The 21,292-nt window shown below is 39.0% G+C and overlaps 2 protein-coding genes across 10 annotated transcripts in view; one reads left to right on the top strand and one right to left on the bottom strand.

Annotated features, from left to right (window-relative positions):
* The window catches only part of cdk5rap2 (CDK5 regulatory subunit associated protein 2), a 37,383-nt gene extending 29,912 nt beyond the window's left edge, over positions 1-7,471 (top strand). For 6 of the 9 annotated variants that reach the window (XM_027179374.2, XM_027179417.2, XM_027179426.2 and 3 more), the window contains 13 exons: positions 1,644-1,994; positions 2,155-2,280; positions 2,411-2,527; positions 2,682-2,808; positions 3,056-3,177; positions 3,278-3,469; positions 4,460-4,525; positions 4,665-4,849; positions 5,173-5,301; positions 5,930-6,068; positions 6,168-6,214; positions 6,689-6,734; positions 7,079-7,471. In XM_027179374.2, the coding sequence (XP_027035175.1) occupies positions 1,644-1,994; positions 2,155-2,280; positions 2,411-2,527; positions 2,682-2,808; positions 3,056-3,177; positions 3,278-3,469; positions 4,460-4,525; positions 4,665-4,849; positions 5,173-5,301; positions 5,930-6,068; positions 6,168-6,214; positions 6,689-6,734; positions 7,079-7,131 (1,700 nt within the window). In that variant the 3' untranslated portion in view covers positions 7,132-7,471. The remainder of the gene's footprint in view (positions 1-1,643; positions 1,995-2,154; positions 2,281-2,410; positions 2,528-2,681; positions 2,809-3,055; positions 3,178-3,277; positions 3,470-4,459; positions 4,526-4,664; positions 4,850-5,172; positions 5,302-5,929; positions 6,069-6,167; positions 6,215-6,688; positions 6,735-7,078) is intronic. The other 3 variants (XM_027179408.2, XM_047805400.1, XM_047805399.1) reach the window with 2 other exon arrangements.
* A 9,671-nt stretch (positions 7,472-17,142) lies between these two features.
* gcnt4b.2 (glucosaminyl (N-acetyl) transferase 4b, tandem duplicate 2) lies at positions 17,143-20,528 on the bottom strand. Its single transcript, XM_027133764.2, has 2 exons — positions 20,326-20,528; positions 17,143-19,472 (listed from the first exon to the last, which is right to left on the bottom strand). Exon 2 carries the CDS (start codon positions 19,469-19,471, stop codon positions 18,191-18,193), a length of 1,281 nt encoding a protein of 426 aa, XP_026989565.1. The 5' UTR covers position 19,472; positions 20,326-20,528; the 3' UTR covers positions 17,143-18,190.
* Positions 20,529-21,292: the final 764 nt, after the last annotated feature.

Genomic DNA, 21,292 nt, shown 5'->3' on the forward strand with positions numbered 1-21,292 from the left:
ATTTGCTCTGGTAGAAATTTGGGATTTTTTTGGAACCTGTAATGTGAATGGTGACTGGCAACATTAGACACATTTGACTTTTCTCATTACGTCCACTATTTTGAAGTCACTATGAGATCCAGGATTGTTTAACACTGTGCCAAAGTTGCATTCAAACTGATACTGGTTCTGGGTATCTTTTCAATACTATTCTCAGTTATGTATGTACAGATATCCGGACATATTTTTACAAGTAAATGATTCCAAAGTAATTGATTGATTAAGAGCAATCACATTAACTTTGTTGTGCTAGTACCTCTATTGAAAAAGAATACTTAGAGCAGAATTGTGTGCAGCTATCACAAACATAAATCACGGGCTGAGAAATCTTACATCATGAGACATAAAGTCATGCTCAGAATCCTTGTTCCACAATTCCACTTGAATACATGTATATATATAATGTAGAAAATAAACAAATAGTAGAAAGGATGTTTTTAATCACGCACTCTGGTGTCATGGGTTCCCTTTTAAGTCCGGTTCATTAGGGATAAATTAAAATTTTATTCTGAATTTCCATCTCTCTGTAACACTGCTGAGTGAATATTTATTGTTAATAGCGCTACAAAAAAATGGAATTTCATTTAAAATAAAGTAGTGTCGAGGTCTGTAAGGGTTGCTCAGTTTTTACATAGTCGTATATTAGATATTTGTAAGGATCTGTTCTAGTCAGTCACTTTTACAAGAGTATTCCTCTGAAAGTGAAAAGTTAAAAAAATGTTTATTTAAATAATGAATTAGTCAGGATACGAAGTGAATTTTTCTCCGGTTACTAAAAATGCGTATCTGTTGTCCCAATTATTCTCTAAACCAGTCTAGCAGCTTGTGTAATTGCATGTGTTTTCCTATTAATTCACAGTTTTATAAGTGTGGTATAGTGAACTGAATGATAGAACAGTGTCCAGTTGCAGTTCTTGAAAATATATTATTTACCAGGCCTATCAGGTTTAGCCTCTTATTGTAGAGGGCCTTTGTGTACGAGTGTGAGAGGATCTAAACACCCTTGCAAAGCTAGCATTCTTGCTTAAGCCTTTGCTGTGTCAGGTAAATAAAAAGAATTTTTGTACTTTAAGAGCAGTTTACTGCTCAGGCTTTTGTTCTCTGAGGAGCTAACTTGCCTAGAATCTTAATACTTTGTGCGCCAGAGGTTCATTTGAGTTAGTGCTAGCAAGTTAAGGTTTCTACTCAGAGCTTCAAATATTATATATAGAGCACGTGCCTTAGAAAAGTTGAGCAGTTCAGAGCACTGGACTTCAGTCTTCTAAATATAACAAGAGTCTTTTAGGAAGAGGCTGTTTAATTGACATTGCATTTGACTAAATAAAAGTCTGATAGGTTCAGCATGTATGGATGAGAAATTATAAAATAAGAGGAAAGTAGAATTAGGTTGCTGGGAATGTTTTTTAATTTAGGAAATGTCTTGGCATTATGTTTAGGTTTGCCACTGTCACTTTGTCTCTCTCTCTCTCTCTCTCTCTCTCTCTCTCTCTCTCTCTGTCTGTGTGTGTGTGTGTGTGTGAGAGAGAGAGAGAGAGAGATTATATGTAGTTGTATATATAGGTGTCAAACAGTGAAGACTATAGTTGCTTTTTGGTTTTCCGTAGGCTTGAAGTCGACCGGTGGCAGGAATGTTCCTGACGCTGATACCCATCCTTCATCAGTTGGTGTGGCTGGTGATTTGAATAGATCTCAGAGTGAAGAGGGAAATGTTTATAATCTACAGAAGGATAACAGTCGTCTACAAAAACAGCTGAGAAAGAGTGAAGAGCTTAACGCGACACTGAGGAGCGAGCTCGACCTCACTCACTCCATCCTTACACACACACAGAGTCAGAACATCATGCTGACCAAACACACTCAAAGCAGCTCGTCGGTCACACACAAACACTCCCAGAGCCGAGCTACGGACAGCCAGCAGGCTCAGCATGAGTCAGTCCTCCCAAGTATCAGCTCAGGTAGAGGAGTGCATGTGTGCGCATTTGTGGGTTTCTGTAGTTTCTTTTTTTTTTTTTTTGTAGTTGTTTTTGTTTTTAATCTTCTGTAATCCTGTTCCTTAATGTTTTATTTTTCAACGTCACCCCTCCCTCTGTCTTACTGCCTCCTTTTTTCTCTCAGATTTGTTAATGGAGCACCTGCAGGAGGTCCGAGCTCTACGTCAGCGCTTGGAGGAAACAATCCACACCAACGAGAGACTACGAGAGCAGCTAGAGCGAAAACTTCAGCAGGCTGATAGAGACCCAGGTACACCCACAAACATACGCTTACACACACATGCACTGTAGTCCTCTAGATGCATGTTCACTGAATGTGCTTCTGCCGAGATTTACAGGATTATAAGAAAGATATGCAGTGTATTTTATTTCTTTTACAGCAGATACTCACATCTTTATTGCTGGGTCAGAAGATGCAAGTAAGCTGAACAGTGATGTCCATTACCTTTGGGCTCAGAACCACACACTTAAAGAACAACTTAACCAGGCAGCAAGAGGTATACACAGACATATGACTTTAAATTCAAGGAATGTTTAATTATATTGTATTATATTGTGTTTGTGTGTGTGTGTGTGTGTGTGTGTGTGTGTGTGTGTGTGTGTGTGTGTGTGTGTGTGTGTGTGTGTGTGTGTGTGTGTGTGTGTGTGTAGATAAACAGAAGGAGAATGACTGTCTGAGGGAGACTTTGTCAAGGCGCACAGCCAAACTTGATCTCAGCAGAAAAGAGTGTGAAATGCTGCGTGAGGAACGCACACATTTGCAGAACAACCTGTACAGGTAACAAACACAGTACCTACAAACATACAGAACAGCTCATGGATTCACTCACATGATGATTAAAAATTATGAGAAGTATAGAATTGTTTTTCCTGGAATACGTCTGAAGATCCTCAGTTCCTGAAAACAGACCTGCATGTTAACTGCTTATTTAGGCTGCAATGTGGGGCTGAACCACTGACACAGGGATTTCTTTTAAACTCAGTCTGTATGTTTGGGTGTGTAAACTAATTGTGTGTGTTTGTAGGCTGCAATGTGAGCAAAAGCTCCAAAAGCAACAGTTGGTAGACACTCAGCAACTTCTGCAATCAGTGCAAGTTGAACTCCAGGTGCACGAACAGATCAGGAACTCGGTAAACACCCACACAGGTACAAACTACACGCACACACACACACACAGACACACACACACACACAGACTAAAATGGTTTGCAATATTTATATGTATATGTGTATGTGTGTGTAAAAGAGGAGCGTGGTGGTTCTGAGTCTTCTGACGTGGATCTGAGGGAGTTGTTAAGTGAAGTTCGGCGTCTTCGTCTACAGCTTGAGAGAAGTATCCAGACCAACACAGCACTGAGACACAAACTGGAACAACAACTACTAACCCAAACTGATCCTCCATCTACCATCAACATCAACTATCTACTCCCTCAAGCAGGTATTTAAAAAAGTGCAGCTCCCAACAGAGCTTTAGGTTGTTGTGTTATCCTAAGTGTGTAACCTAGTGAACCAGTATTAATGGATTCATTGATAGAGACTTAAAGCCCTTTTTTATGTCGCTCTGACAAAAATGTAAACAAAACACAAATACATATCTGCTATTACATTTAAAAATTCATATTAAAGTGATTTTAGGTAAATGGAGTTAATTCGAAAATTAGTTGAAAAAATGGCAGTTTATTGGTATTATTAATCCCAATACTAGTTTTAGTGACATAAGTTATCCGAATTATTTGTGGTGATAAAATACTGACCTCAATGCTATCTCTCAATCTGTTAGCATCAACATTTCTGTTTATATCCACTGGGTGGCATGTATTTACTCAGAAGTAATATTACAACTCGGAGCACAGGATAAGTGCAACAGAGTGTTGTGCTTTTAAAACTTCTCAGCATTATAGAAAGAAAGAAATTCTAAAGTGTAAGGAACCTATAATGCCACTCATTTTAATAATACTAGATCATATTGAGAATCACCTGAACATTTTCTTGTTTGTGTGAGAGATGGAGATTTAGTTATAAACACTGCTGTCATACAGCTTTCTTTCACTTTCTATGTTTTGCCTCATACACAAGTTGTACCACATATACACCATACAGTGCTTTTAAGTTAGAATCTTGACGCTATGGTCGGAGCTGCAACAGCTTTTAGCTGTTAATCATTGTGCTGTTCACTACGTCGGGAACTGCTATATATTTTTCACTTTGCGTTATCTCTTTGAAGTATCCCACATCTCCTACCATCAAGCGTTTAACAAACTTGACACCCACTGTTACCCCTTACCAATTTCATGCCCAGCTGTACAGTATTTACTGTTTGGTAACATTTGTTCCACATCTTGGTAACTAGCTCTCTATATTCATTTATTGTCATTTATATTAGCAAGAATATGCTGATATATTCTCTCTCTCCCTCTATCTGTCTCAGATGAAGGAAGTAAATCAGAGATGCAACGTCAGCACTCACACACAGACCCCTCTAGTGCTGCATATGGTACATTATTCTGTTTTGAGAATTTGCATGTGTGACTGCAAAAAAAATCTGGCTCCTGTGATCTATGTAAATTTTTTTGCATAGAAAAAAAATGTATACTGTGTGTAATACTAACTCGTGTGTGTGTGCGTGTGTGTAGACAGCTGTAGCTCTGTGCGAGGTGATTCTCCAGCTTTGTCCCGACTGGTTCCAGGTCACAGGCTGTGGGCAGATCGACATGGGCGTCATGTTCTAGGCCTCATAGAGGATTACAGCGCTCTCAGCAAACAGATCAGAGAGGCCAAAAGAATCACTGCAGCTATGGATAAACAACTACAGGACAGGGTCAGAACACACAAACACACTAACTTAGTGTGTGTGATAATTGTGCCCTAAATGTGCTGGAAAAAATCATTAAGAATAAATGTGCATGTTCTACATCATTCTTGGCTCAAAGAGTACGCTATGTACTCTGATAGACTCTAATAAAGATTTGCCTTTCAATAAGCTGCTTTTTCACAGATCTTATTATAACGGAGCATAATAAGCCAGGACACGCACCAATTACAGCCAAGCACATATTACTACCATCCATGTTACTACTACAGTCATACTCACAAAATGTTTCTATAATTTCCTACTAATTATTATTTGTGTGTATGTGTTAGTTTGTGGAGTGTGCAGGTTTTTCAGGCAGTGTGAGCACCATGCAGCAGGTGCTAGAGGAAGCTGGGCGATTGCTAAAACTGCTCTGGAGAGTATCGCTGCCCACAGGAGACCTCACACACACTCAGCAGGTAATACACATGTATCCACACAAAAACACACACACACCCCTAGCTACAGGGTAGCACAACGATTTAACACCTTTCTCTGAGGATTCGGGAGTTTTTGTTGGTGCAGATAATGTTTCACTCTAAAGCTGTTGCCTTTATATACAATTTCCACAGAAACATCGCAGGTAAACATTTAAAAATAGTTTATTTGCAAATACAACATGACACTGGAGAAACAGCAACAGCTAGCTATGCCATTTCTTTATCTTTAACGTTTCATTCATTGATATTCAGAAATACGGTTCATTTGCGGAGTTAATTTGTGTCTGTGGTAGCAGTTATGCCATAATTCCTGAGTGGGATCAGTATGTTTCTTTACTACACACTATATTTAGGAGACATACTTTCTCAGTTCAATCCTCAGTTTGTCTTTTCAGCTCTGTGAGCCATTTCACTTTGTCTTTGTAGGCATAATTAAAAAAGTAACGGACGAGAATCGTGATTTAAGGGTAATTGGCATTTATCAACATGTGCCTGGGAATAAAAAACAGTTTTAGTTCTGTTTAGCCTACAGAAATATTTTTACACACAGATTTACTAAAAGATTGTGTTTAGTCAAACACCTGTTGCATTTTCTCTACTGGTACAGAATGAAGTGCTGAGGAGTGAGATCACTCAGCTGAAAAGCAGACTGACTCAGCAGGAGCGAATGCTGACTGGCACTGTCAAACGCCTCCGATCTACCAACCAGCTCAAAGAGGGCATGGAGCGGATCATCATCGAGCAGTGTAAGTCATACACGTACATCACATCACACATGCAGACATACTGTATGTATAACTCCTGTAGGTGCCTTTTATTTAAACTATTTCTGTTTATCTCTGTAGTGTCACTGACTCACAGAGTGTTAAAGAAAGCACGCGGAAACCTTGAGGTGAGTTAACAGTCTCTCACTTATTTCTTCACTGTATTTTTGAACTCCAATAGGGGAACTAAAATGGTCATGGTGACTACGTTAAAAAATACAAGACTTTCCACTGAACAGTAACACTACTGGGTGAACAACGCTTTGGTTAACTTAGATCATATCTCATAAATATGATCATAAAGCATCAAAGGTCTTGATCCATATCCGAATGTGAAAGCGAAGCTTGTCTACACTGCTTTTGTAAGTGTAACTGGTCGTGCTGCTTTTAGAACTATGTCTGAACACTTGGAATCTGACTGGTAATAAGGCCTGGCACGGGTACAACAGCACAGGTAGTTATTGCTTGGAACTTAATCTAATGCACGAACTGCAACTTTTAGAAAATGGCTTCAGGTTATGGAGAGAATCTAGCATTCGGGCACTAATCTCTCTCTCTCTCTTTTCTCACCCTGTATCTGTTCTGTAACCTCTCTGTTACAGTCTAAGTATTTCAATGTTTTGGGGATAAAAGACCTACAGATGGAAGGTTAGTTTTAGTGATGTATGATATATATGTTGAGCGGATTTTGGATGTTTTTTGTCTTTTTGCATAAAGTTTTCACAATTCGCATGATGTGCAAAAATAAAAACCTAGCATGTATCCAGACTCTTATTTTCTTGCCAGTGTTTTCTGTGTGTGCATGAAATTGACCTACATACTGTTAAAATATCAAATCATTCAGCCAAAGAAAACATTTATTGTCTTTTATTTTTAAGTAAAAAGGTTAAGACTTAGTGTGAGCACTGAGCGTGGATTTTTGTGATCATACTCTGGCATTTAATGACACTTTTTTTGACAATTTTAATGACAATCTTTTTTTTTTTTTTCAGGAAATCCCACTGAATGCCCAGTGACCAGTCAACAGTCAGACATCACTTTCTAATCTGCCTCCTGTATTCTACCTGTCCAGGACACTATTTCTGTCAATCATGTCTGATATCTGAAGCTCAATTTAGATGTCCATGAGAGAATTTTAATGTGCTTGGATTTGGAGGCACCAAATAAAATGCACATTTTACAGAGGCTTATCTCGTAAATATTGAATGTCTTTTGGTTTTTTTATTTAATGCATTTTTAACATGTTCCTTTCATAGATCTTGCTTTTGTTCACTGCCTGCTTGATGTAATGTCATATTTTATACTGTATTCATTAGCAGAGTTATAGTTTATCTAAAAGGGCTTAAAGATTGTGGTACAGATGCATTAAAACTCTTCAGCACTGATCCATTGTCAAGTCTTTTCTTTGACAGTTTTTTCAATTGCTAACGAGCGCTTACCTATACTTAAGATAATTTTTCTAAACTCTTAACACAGACTTACACCTACAAAACACAATTGGCCAAATTGATAATTTTCCACTCAAAAACACATTTTGTTAAATATATACTAACTCTCTATTTTAAAACAGAACACATCTTTCTCTGCACACACTAACTTTACCGAAACACTGGAAATCTGACTCAAAATGAAATTATTCCGTCGAAAAATAACACTTGTTTTCACTTCACAAGGTATATGCAGTCAATCAAAGTACACCAGGTTTCAAAATACTGGCTATTGTTGACATTAGAAAAACTGCATAGACTTTTATGTTTCAGGTAACATGCAATCCACCTTTTACACAAAATGTCTTAGTTGGGAACTGTATGTCCACATGTACAGTAATGTTCACATTCAGACGCATTCCAGTAAATTGCAAATCAGTTATTTTTTTCTTTACTGTTTACTAAAGGAGGTTCAGTAGAAACACAATATAATAGAACAGAAAAGGTTTTACAGTATTGCTTACAGTGAACAAAATATCATATATAAGAGCATTCTGAAAAACAAAAAAAAAACAGCAAAAAGCCCAGATAAGAAGAGGGGAACTAAAAATAGCACAAAATTAATGTATCTAATCCCTGCGATCTTCAGGGTTAGGCCAAATGTTTTCGTCAACATCACATCTGATATCCAAGGCGATGCACCTGGGTTAAAACCGCTTGGTACAGTATGTCGGATGCACCCTTGGCAATCTTGAACTGTGATGTCCCTGCAGCCAGCATCCATGGCTTCAAGGAGGGACATCTGGTCATGTGGCTGATGGTCATAAACCTTCCACCTCCATGCAGAAAAAAATGCAATACTTACCTGTTGGTTTGTTGAAAGATGCTAGTAATGGAGGCAATCGTTGACCGCCTCAGATTGGGTTGCACTCTTTCACCAGCCTCTCTTAGTGAGAGACCGTGGTTGATTACATGGTCAATGATAGTGGCACGAATTTCATCACTGACTACTGTTCTTGGAATGCCACCACCACACATTCTTACACCTCTACCTTGCCCTCTCCTTGGGCCTGCTCCTCTTCCTGCACCTGCACCTTCTACTGCACCTCTCACTGCACCTCTCACTGCACCTGCACCTCCTACTGCACCTCTCACTGCACCTGCACTTCCTACTGCACCTCTCACTGCACCTCTCCCTGGCGCTGCATCTCTCACTGTAGCTGGTCTTCTCCCTGGGCCCCTTGCTCTTCCTCTTCCACATCCAGACATTACAGTGTTTGTCTTTTTCTGTTTCTGTTTCCAAAAACATCACTCCTCAAATCCTCATTTTATAGTAATAGAAAAAAATAACCCCTGCCACTGAGTCTAAGCCAGACTGGAATCAGCTGTGGTTGGCCCAATTCACCCAACATAAATCAGCTGTGTGTCAATTATTCAATTGTTTGTTTATTATCAGCTGAGATATATTGTTTTTGAACTGATATCATTGCAGAAGCAGAGGTTTTTATACTGTATCTAAAGGTTTGGAATATTGTTTTTGCTATTGTGGGATGTTGTGTGTTAGTTTTTTCCAATTGCTAACAATTTTTCAAACTAGTCTGGTTTTATACAAAATACCTCATATATCCTGCAAAATGAAGCACTGCAACCGAAACTACACATAGCATTATCAAAATCAAACTTTTCAATGAAATGGCACACACTTAATTCATATTACCAGATTTTTGCCTAACCAACTACACACTGTTGGGCATAATGAAAAGCACCCCCATCTTTAGTATGCTTTGCCATAATACTAAAATATGTATCAGATTGTTCACATGCAAAGAAATATTTGCAGATACACACACACGCTGTTGCAACATTTATTTATTCCCACTACAGTAAACAAGTCAGTGCAACATATTCATTCATTCATTCATTTTCTACCACTTTATCCGAACTACCTCGGGTCACGGGGAGCCTGTGCCTATCTCAGGCGTCATCGGGCATCAAGGCAGGATACACCCTGGACGGAGTGCCAACCCATCGCAGGGCACACACACACATACACATACTCTCATTCACTCACGCAATCACACACTACGGACAATTTTTCCAGAGATGCCAATCAACCTACCATGCATGTCTTTGGACCGGGGGAGGAAACCGGAGTACCCGGAGGAAACCCCCGAGGCACGGGGAGAAAATGCAAACTCCGCACACACAAGGCGGAGGCGGGAATCGAACACCGAGCCTGGAGGTGTGAGGCGAACGTGCTACCCACTAAGCCACCGTGCCCCCCAGTGCAACATATGCACAGCAGATATATTTACATGGGACTGAACAAAATATTCTTACAAAAAAAAACAAAAAACAGTGAACTGAAAGAAAATTTCATGAAAAATATATTACAGTAAAAAAAAAAAGAGGCAAGAAAAATAATTAGACAGCATCTTGCCGCACAGCCGGGTCTGGCCACAACGCCTCGTCAACATCACAAGCAATATCTTCCCTTGCCAGACATCGAGGGAAGAAGCACCATGAGTGCCTTATCCATCCCTGAATTGCACCCACATCAATCTCATCACATGCCTCTTGTGCAGGCCATGGAAGAGGCATGTGATGAGATTGATGTGGGTGCAATTCCATGGCCTGCACAAGAGGCATGTGCACAAAGGGCTGCCGGTCGTATACCTTCCACCACCATGCCGAAAATAAATCTTCTATGTGGTTCAGAAATGGTGGGAGGTATTGCACGAGAAATGTTGGGTGGTCAGCAAACCAGTTTTGGACTGGGGCTTCACGATGAAAGCTCACATTGTCCCATAGTACAACGTACCGGTTTCTTTGATAGTCTGCATCATTCATACACTCTGGTGGTATGAGAATTTTGTGAAGTCTGTCCAGAAATGTGAGAATATGGGCTGTGTTGTATGGTCCAAGGTTGGCATGACGGTGGAGGACACCATGCCTACTGGAGATGGCAGCGCACATTGTGATATTCCCACCACGTTGGCCAGGAACATCTATAATGGCTCTGTGTCCAATGACGTTTCGCCCCATTCTTCTGGACTTTGCAAGGTTGAACCCAGCCGCATCTATAAAGATGAACTCATGTGGAATTGCATGAGCATCCATTTCCAGTACTCCCTGAAAACAAAGAACAAAATCAGTCAATATGGTGTTATCCAGTACACTGGGAAACAATGTTGCGTGTAGTGTACTGCAGTCAATATAGTACTTACATCCACATATGCTCGTCTGAACTCTTTGTTTCTTTGAGAACGCTGACTCCACCCTACCTCACCTACATCAGTGCCGGCCTTTGAAACGGCACCTTATAAAGTTGTTTCATTCTGATTTGGTTTCGCTTGAGAATGCGAGCCAATGTGGACAGACTGACTCGTTGAATGTTGTTGAATAAGGTGTTGTCTTGGATGATGTGGCTTTGAATTTCTCGTCATCTGATTTCATTATTTTCCAAAACCAAGTTTACAATGGCAGATTCCTGTACCCCGGTGAATATTTGGACCCTTCCTCCACCATGGTGTCATCTCTCAGTCCTTTAGAAAAAATAAAATAAAAATATATACAGTATAGGGCTTGGACAATGCAGCCTAAATTGTTTTCCCCACAGTAGAGTACATTGTACAGGAAACTTGTACAGTTCATGAAGTAAACAGGTGTCACCCAACTGATACACTATGACATGGGGTATACTACATGTGTACTACATGAAATTCTGGTTACATACCTGTTCTCCAGGCTAAAGGTCCGGATGACAGATGCGACAGTAAAACGGCTCAAGTTTGGCTGCACTCTCTGTCCAGCCTCACGCATTGTCAGCCCATGGTTGATGACATGATCTACTAAGGTTGCTCTGATTTCAAGTGTTTGTCTTCTTTGACCATGAACTCCTTTACCTGCTCTACCTCTCACTCTTCCTCCCCCTCGTATTCTCAACCTCCCTCTTCCTGTTCCTCTTTCTGCAATGTCTTCCATTGTTGTTGTAAAAAAAAAAGGCTGTCACCTGTGGTCTTTTCATAGTGCTCACATTCTGATCGAAGGGTTAACAATTAACCATTGAGGTGTTTGGCCAGGTGGCACATGTAATTGGAGGTATAGCTTGTCTGTTAAGAAAATGTAAGCATTGTGGAAATGTGTTTACTGTTGCATATTGTGTGAAAACGACATGAAATGTGTGAACGGTTTGGCCACAAAAGACTGATGCTGTGCTAATTGTGTTTAGAGTTTTGAAAATGTGACAACTGTTTGGACAAACACTAGCGAATGAAAAAAAAATGTAATATAAGATGTTAACTGTGTAGATGTAGGTGTTACTGATAAATATAATTATGCTCAAGCTAAAATTCAAAGATTAATCCAGAGTTAGAATTATGAGATCTGTACAATATATGGTAAGGATCACACATATATTTCACGGTTTTTCAGCACTTTTGCTGCCTACCAGGTCTGTAGGGATTGAGTGGTTTCCAAAATTTACTAAAAAGAGAATGGCAATTATTCCTTATGGAAACATTACTCTACACAGGAAGTCTTATGTTGTTGTTTAGTAAGCCATTTATATTTATCAGCATTTTACTGGATATAGAGTTTATTCTAAGAACCATGATTAAGTGGGAGGTAACTAGAAATCCCATGGGAAGTCTTCATGGACACGGAGAAGCACTGCTGATTAGATGAGAGTCTGATTACTGATCACTTATGTTACTGAGAAACAAGGAAAAATAAACAAGTCTGTCCTGAAGTCTCTCATCTTGGAAAACCTAAATAGGCTACAGAACGTTTTACAAAGTGGACTGAAATCCCACTGAACACTAACTAGACTAGTTGATTACTTTAGCTTGATGGAGTTTGATTTCTAAATCTGTATATTCAAAAACAAATTATACTTTTTTCAGGTAAAAAAAAAAAGAATTGTGACCTGTTTAAAAAAAATAAGTGTTTAAAGCAGTTTGAAGAAAGTAATCATTTGTTCAGCAGATATGCCTGGATGCAGGAAGCATTTACATCCTTCCATCTGTCATCCACACAAAATATATGTCCTGTGTGGAGAAACTAGTCACATGCATTACTCAGGTGTGATTTTATCCCATTTTTAATACAGACAGTCTTCAATTATATATATATATTTATATATATATATATATATATATATATATATATATATATATATATATATATATATACACATACATACATACATACATACATATATATATATATACACACACACACATACACACTGAACAAAATTATAAACGAAACAAGTTTTTGCCCCTATATTTTTCATGAGCTGAACTCAAAGATCTAAGACATTTTCTATGTACACAAAAGGCCTATTTCTCTAAAATATTGTTCATAAATCTGTCTAAATCCGTATTAATGAGCACTTCTCCTTGTCTTGTGAATATTTTTATATTAATGACTGAATTCATTGGACACACAGTTTGTAGAGAATGCACACATACATGAACTGATTTGATTCAAGACTGGCATCATTACATCATGCATAACATTTTAATGTCCACTTTTGCCATTTAATCATACCATAACTTTTGGATTACTATGTAGTCATATAATATATAATATAAAACTCTTCTTGTTTTAAATTCTCACTGAGGGCTAAAACCCATAAAGATAAAACCCTAGAACCGCCCCTGCTCTTATACCCACCCAGAGGTGGCAAAAGTACACACATCCTTTACTCAAGTAGAAGTACAGATACTCATTTTTTAAAAGACTCCAGTAAGTTGTGCCTACACTCTTTTACTAAAGTTAAAGTAAAGAAGTATGGGCTCTGACATGTACTTAAGTAAAAAGTCGCCGTTACTACTACCTGTTTAGTGTCATGCTGGTAACTGGACGTCATGTGTTTTATATATATATATATATATATATATATATATATATATATATATATATATATATATATATATATATAGATAGATATGTGTGTGTGTCTATAATTTTGGAGTGTGCTGATGGATATTTGTGTTCATCAGCCACAAGATTGTTACGAAAGGCAGGCACTGATGTAGGTGAGGTAGGGTGGAGTCAGCATTCACATTCATCCCAAAGGTGTTCAGTAGGGATGAGGTCAGAAAACAACCACATATAGGAGGGAAGGTCAGGTGACCCAATACTTTTGGAAATATAATGTATACCAAGTGTATCACCAAGGCCATATCCCAAACTGTAGGGAGATTCCAGCTCTGTCCTTGAAAACAACTCACAATTATTGTGATGTTTTACAAATGACAAAATTAATGTTAATTAAATTAAGCACTTCGTGTTTTTTGGGTTGACACCAGACACACACGACTTACTCTCCCTCTCTCACACACACACGACTTACTCTCTCTCTCTCTCTCACACACACGACTTACTCTCTCTCTCTCACACACACACGACTTACTCTCCCTCTCTCACACACACGACTTACTCTCTCCCTCTCTCACACACACACGACTTACTCTCTCTCTCTCTCTCTCTCACACACACGACTTACTCTCTCTCTCTCACACACACACGACTTACTCTCCCTTTCTCACACACACGACTTACTCTCTCTCTCTCACACACACACACGACTTACTCTCTCTCTCACACACACACACGACTTACTCTCTCTCTCTCACACACACACACGACTTACTCTCTCTCTCACACACACACACGACTTACTCTCTCTCTCACACACACACACACGACTTACTCTCTCTCTCACACACACACACGACTTACTCTCTCTCTCTCACACACACACACACGACTTACTCTCTCCCACACACACACGACTTACTCTCCCTCTCTCACACACGACTTACTCTCTCTCTCTATCACACACACACGACTTACTCTCTCTCACACACACACACGACTTACTCTCTCTCTCTCACACACACACGACTTACTCTCTCTCTCTCACACACACACGACTTACTCTCTCTCTCTCTCTCTCTCTCTCTCTCTCTCTCACACACACGACTTACTCTCTCTCTCTCTCTCTCTCTCTCTCTCACACACACACGACTTACTCTCTCTCTCTCACACACACACATGACTTTCTCTCTCTCACACACACACGACTTTCTCACACACACGACTTACTCTCTCAATTCAAGTTTATTTGTATAGCGCTTTTACAATAGACATTGTCTCAAAGCAGCTTTACAGAGCATAAACATAGAGCAGAAGGTAAACATAATTAATGATAAAGGAAATAACGAATAATAAAAGAAATAAGAATTAACAGAATAAGAATTCTAGATTATTATTTGATGTATATAGTTCACAGTGTGTGTGTATTTATTCCCCTATGAGCAAGTCTGAGGTGACTCAGGCAGCAGTGGCAAGGAAAAACTCCCTTAAATTGGTAAAGGAAGAAACCTTGAGAGGAACCGGACTCAAGGGGGACCCATCCTCATATGGGTGACACTGGGGTGTGATTGTAATATACAGTCAGTTAAATGTTGTATTGGTGTAAGGATCATGGACTTCTGATCTCCTGAGTACCACAGAGTCTAACTGGAGATGTCTCAGGATTCTTAGAGTCGGCCTCGGCTCAGTGGACGTCCAAAGGCTTCGTCCCACAGAGGACGTTGGGAGCTGGTACAGTGTCTGGATGCCTCGGGATAGGTACAAAGAGAGAAGCAGTGGAAAGGGATTAACATATCTGCTGTTCATAAAAATGTGCTGGTCTGATGTACTGGTGCATGATATTATGGGATGTATTATGTGTACGCCTGACTAAAGTGACTCTCTCACACACATGACTTACTCTCTCTCTCACACACACATGACTTACTCTCCCTTTCTGACACACACACACACACACACACACACACACACACACACACACACACACCTTCCTCTCTCTCTCTCACACACACGACTTCCTCTCTCTCACACGCACACGACTTCCTCTCTCTCTCTCACACACACACACACATCTTCCTTCCTCTCTCTCTCTCTCTCTCTCTCTCTCTCTCTCACACACACACACACACACCTTTCTGGATAAATCAATAAAAAATGTCCTTAAATCAATTCAGAGAGATAACATTTTTGGTGGCCCATTTTTCCACTTGATGATGGCTTTTTACGCTATTCATGTTTTGGAAATTCTATACATAGCCCTCTTCTGAGATTTTTTAAGGAGATTAAATAAAACCATTGTTTTAGCAGTCAGATGGCGCCAATAAGATGCCAAAAAGACCCTCCAGAAACAGCTGCTCTTTATTTGGAGCTAATGAGAATCATTCCATTGCTGACAAATGTGAGACCTACAAGCGAAGTCCATCGCTTTTTACTTTGTACTTTGATTTGTTGATTCTGAGCAGTCACGTGCCATACAAACATATGTAAATGTAGTAAGCATGTACTTTTTTTTTTTTTTACTTTTTCCCCCCTAAAACATTTCTATTGGATGTTCATTTGTATTTTTTGCAATATCACAATGATGGTTGAAACAGACCTGACCAGATAATCATAATCAAAATTTTACTCTTTCTTCACCTTTGCATTGTTTATTTAGAAGGAAGGAGGAGGAATAGAGGAATGAAGAGTATGATTTATCATAAAATTTATATGTATTAGAAAAAACTAAGTGTTGGGACTGGTTGATGAGTTGATGGGGTGATAGTCCTACTTTTGTATGTTTACTTTAGTGGCAGGAAGAAAAATGTTAAGATATGTGCTGATTCAGCAACTCTTCATTCCTTTTAGGTCATAAAATGGTGTAGTAGGCTGCGAAAAAAATAACATTTAACAGCCAAATCTCACACTATCCTTTTCTATTGAGGATACACTTGTAAATACAATACAGGATAACATTTAACCACCCCAGATACCCCCCGGGATCTAATCTGTGTGCCTCAGCAGAAACCGGGACTCATCAGACCAGACAAGTTTTTCCAGTCTTCAGCGTTTCAGTTTTGTTCTCAATGCAAATTCAGCTTTCTGTTCTTAGTTGACAGATGGAGCAAACCGCATGATCTTACAACTAATGTCTAAAAAAATATGTATTCTACAAATATACTGATTGAATATGTTGATTCCTTTCTTATATCACACACAAATCTAGCAGAGCTAAATTCCAACCATTAAAGGTTTGAGGTTATTGTTTAAGGGAGTTAAGAGACCATATAAACAATATAGTTATATAACGTTTAGATGTGTGTTGTGTGTTAAACCCAAAGCTGGTCAATTTGACCTGATGAAAACCCCCAATGGGAGCAAAAAATGTAAGAGCCACACAAGGGTTAACAAATTCCAGTTCATCTTTCCATATGTAAGATAATCACTGAAATGACCTCACACAGGGAAACGTTTCACTGCCCACTGAATAATGTCCAACTATGACCAAGGGTTTCTACAGGCTAATACCCATAAAGAGGGCCTCCTCAAAAATGTAATATGAGCCCCAGAAACCAATGCCAGATACGTCAGTACCCACTAAACTGTTTATGAACAGAAATGCAACCGAGAAAAAAGAAAGGAAATAAGGCTACAGCCAAGACCACAGCGTAGGCTGTAAAATGAGCTCTGCAAAATCCCCACTGCAATCAAAAACAGCTCATACATAAATCACAAACTTCCTATAGTCATATATACAAGTACAGTCACATCAAAAAGTTTATTTTCAAGCAATATTTTCATTTATCACTAAATTAACTCAAACTCAGTGTTGAGAGAAAGTGACTAAAAGCTGAAAATTAATCAAATAAATCAATATTCGGATAGATTGTAATTTATACAGTTGTAAAACATAAATTGCAACCACCCTAAAAATAATTTAGTCATAAATAATAAAAGCTAACTTTACGTATTTAGTCTTAATACCTTAGCGCATGATACAGTATACTGCTGGAAATTGTCGTGCCTGCAGCCATTTTGCAGTGTTGACCATGTTTCACTATGCACACACGTGACCATGTTCTCACTATACACACATATGGGAAAATATATTTAATATTAAATATAAAAATATAAAATATTTACAGTTGCACTGTTGAGTTACATACAGATTAGTATGGATTTCTTTTATTTCCCATCATTTCTGGCTTGCACATTAGGTATAGATTAAAAAATGCAAAATTTAAAACATGTAAAAATTTAATTGAACATCCAGTATTGAACAAAACTTCAGTGCTAAGTACAACAACCAATAGGAAGTTCATTTTAGTTTGAACTGTACTGTAGTTGTCAGGATGGATACTATATAAAAACAAACTGGCAAAAAAACAAACTGGCAAACATCAGAGTCATGTCAGTGTTTTCCAGCTCTGGGTGGACACTACAAAAGTTTATACTCTGACTTGTCATGGACAAAATTACACATGGCTTTGGCTCCAACATTTATGCATCATAGATGTGAAGCTAAATTGTCACTATTGTGTACTGAGTCTTGCATTGCCTTAAATGTGGCACCATGGTCCTAGAGGATAAAAATATGTATAAAAAACAATGTCTAGAAATCGCCAGAAAACTACTGAAATTCTCAGCTTCATAACAACATTTTCAGACCCCTTAATTGAAAAATCTGGAACCAAATATCTACCTTAAAAGTGCATTCTCACCATTTCAGAAAAAAATAGCACATTCATAAGATAAATTTTTTTTCTAGCCGAATCTGTCAGTACAGGAGCACATACAAAGTCACAGTGAAAATTATGTTGTATCTATTGCATTCTGTCTCTCATTCAAGTTCCTTTCAAGACATTCAACGATCACTGGGTCTACCTTCAGATCAAACTTATTGGCAAACCAGTGTCCATCATTGAGTAGCCACCGAAGCTCGGCAGAACCATAAATACACACGCTGTGTACATGTACCCCTGTGCATGCTGGATAAAGCTTCCCCTCCAGGTATTCCCATTTCACCAGCCGTGTTTTGCTCATCAGGTCCGAAACGTCTGGGTCCGACCTTTTGATCTCACCAGGGACTCCAGGGATGCGAATTAAGGTGGCCCAGAAATGTTCATCAGGTGAATATGTGTCATAAGACCAAGCTAGAAAGTCTTTTACCAGAGGACTCCAGTGCACAAAGTTTACAAATTCCCGGGAGAGAACAAAGTAAGCACTGCCCACAAAGATCTCAATGTTATGAGGTGGAGGCTGTTTCTTCTCACCTGTTTTGACTGGAGTAGCAAGATACTGAAATTGGACATCTTTGAGCCTAAAGTGGTAGGTGAAGCGCTGCTTTTTGTATTTACTGGGACGGACTGTCTCGAGCATGCTCATACCTTTTAGGGCCTTGAGCTCTGATACAAGTTCTGCATTGGAACGGAGTGGAAAATCCTGGCCACATAAGTTGATGGCATATCTCCAGTGGATCTTCGAGTTTTGGAGATCAGAGAGGCAGTTGAGGTCAGCACGGAGGCGTGAGATGCCCGCGTACTGCACCATCTCTAACTGTGAAGCCACAAAGACATTTGGAATGCAGCGTGCCAGACCACGTATTGCTTCGGTGAAAGCAGATGCTGATTTCAGGTCATAGTGGATGCAATATATGTTGTGTGGGGCATAAATGGCACGCAGGAGCCGCTCCACCAAGTAAGCATCTTTGTGCACCACCAGTGAGTAAGCAAGTGGAAAATTGAGTTCTTGCTCTGATACCTGGACTTCATTGTACCTCCTTAATGCCAAAAAGTGCTCACAGTCCAAAGTTACATTCACAATGACATTGTCATTTGGAGTGTGTGGGATTTTCTTTCTGAGTTTCAAAGACTTGCCCAAAGCAACAGGGTCCATGTCATAAATATCCGAACAGTTGATTCCATTTTGTTCAGTGAAACGCCACTGAATATTTGTTAGGGTGGTTTCATTATATTTAATGTCGTTATCATCATTGGTAATTTTCACATATATGATCAGACCACAAAATACCAAAATCGACAAGAGAAAAAGCAACTTCTTTCCATGGTTGCGGAGTCTGAAGCAGATTTTCATTCTAAAGGGAAAAAAAAGAAAAAAAACCAATGATCAACAGTTTTCTTTCCCCGTCTCTCTAATACCAGACTAAACGGGATATTTATCTTAACAGAGTTTAGCTCAAATAAAGCAAAACACATACCGCAGACACCAGTTACTCATCACGGCAAACATTCAAGAGTGCAAAGACTTCAAGAGCTCAGGTGGTTAAAATTAAGCTTAACCTCACCATGTCTTTTCTTCTACAATCCTAAAAGGCCTTAAAGGATCTGCTAAATGCTGTATAGCCTCAAAATATTTTGGCGGTGTCATTACTCTTAGGAATATACATTTCCATCCAAACGGATTTCCAGCTTTTGTTCTTGCTATATACTAAAACATTTTTGTATAAGTTTGGGATGAAGTTTCGGATGAAAAGATGAATATGAGATGATGGATCAGAATTTCATTACATTTACATCTGGATGTATAAATGACTTAAAACATGGCACACTTTGTTCTTATACCCACCCATTTTTAAGTGATAAAATATTGGAACATGTGATCAAACATATTTACCGGAGAGGAAAAAAGCTAAACTTTTTAAATGTTTTAAGTCTTTTACAACTGAATCTCTAAAAGTTGTTTTTAGAGCAAAATTCTGTTTTATAATGTGTAAAGAGGGAAAGTTGAGGGTGTGAGTCCAGCAGTGTAACACTTTAGGAACATCTTTTCTTTATCTTCACTTCTTTGATATTTAATCCAAAAAGATGTGAATTCTCTGATTCAGGAAGGACATGCAAGAACATGATAATGATTTTCAGTAATTAGTAAAACCTAAAAGTTCATTATTTTCCGCAGTCTGTTGTGAAGTCAAACAGAAATAAACTTACCGTTACTGAGTAATTTCGCTGCGCCTCAAAATCCACGACGGAAAAGTCAACAAACTTCAGGGTTTTTTTTTTCTGAAGCTTAAAAACCAAACCAAAAACCAACCAAGTGGCTGAAAAACACGCAGTAAAACAATGAGAATGAGCTGATCGGAGCTGCTTCATGCTTCCTTTTACTTGACAGTGAGAGGAACATGTGCTCTAACCCCCCACCCGCCTCTGCCCCTCCCTCTCTCTCGCGGTCTCTCTCTCTCTCTCTCGCGGTCTCTCTCCCTCTCTCAGTGTCTCTCACTCACTCACTCACTCTCTCTGTCTCTTGCTGTCTCTCTCTGTTTCTTTCTCTCTGTTTCTCTCTCTCTCTCTCTCTCTCTCTCTCTCTCTCTCTCTCTCTCTCTCTCTCTCTCTCTCTCTCTCTCTCTCTCTCTCTCTCTCTCTGCTTGTCTCAGGTTTCTTTACAGCTCATCTGGGCTGAGTTTTAAACTGACACCAAACTATGAGCTACTATTTAAAGAAAAACCTTCCGAAAACCTTCACTTTTATTAGAAACTCCGAGATCTAAACTGATGACAAACCTGTTGGAAACGAAACTGTTGAGAACTCAAACCACTGCGAAGGCGCGTCTTCATTCTCCTTCACCGTAAATAAGGAATAAGAAGAACTTAATTAATAAACGCTTGAGTGCCAATACTCACAAAGCCTGTGGCGTTTAAGAGATGATTGCTGGCTATTAATGAGCCCAAAGTGTGCCAAGAACAAACTTTTCCACACTATTACACCATTACACCACCTCCATTCTGTACACATTCTGTACTTAAAACACAAGGCTTGTCCATGCTACTCTCTGTGTAAATAATCAGACCAGGATACATTTTCTCATGTATTATCTCTTCAAGGAAATCATGGTGAAAACGAAAGCATACAAGAATTTTAAAATGGATGACCATATAATGTTCTAATCCAGTCAGACAAG

This window comes from Tachysurus fulvidraco, chromosome 21, assembly GCF_022655615.1.
Source record: "Tachysurus fulvidraco isolate hzauxx_2018 chromosome 21, HZAU_PFXX_2.0, whole genome shotgun sequence".
Lineage (NCBI taxonomy): Eukaryota > Metazoa > Chordata > Actinopteri > Siluriformes > Bagridae > Tachysurus > Tachysurus fulvidraco.

What these genes read in the sequence shown, in the direction of transcription:
- gcnt4b.2 (XM_027133764.2), bottom strand. Translation starts at nt 19,471, where the DNA reads ATGAAAATCTGCTTCAGACTCCGCAACCATGGAAAGAAGTTGCTTTTT.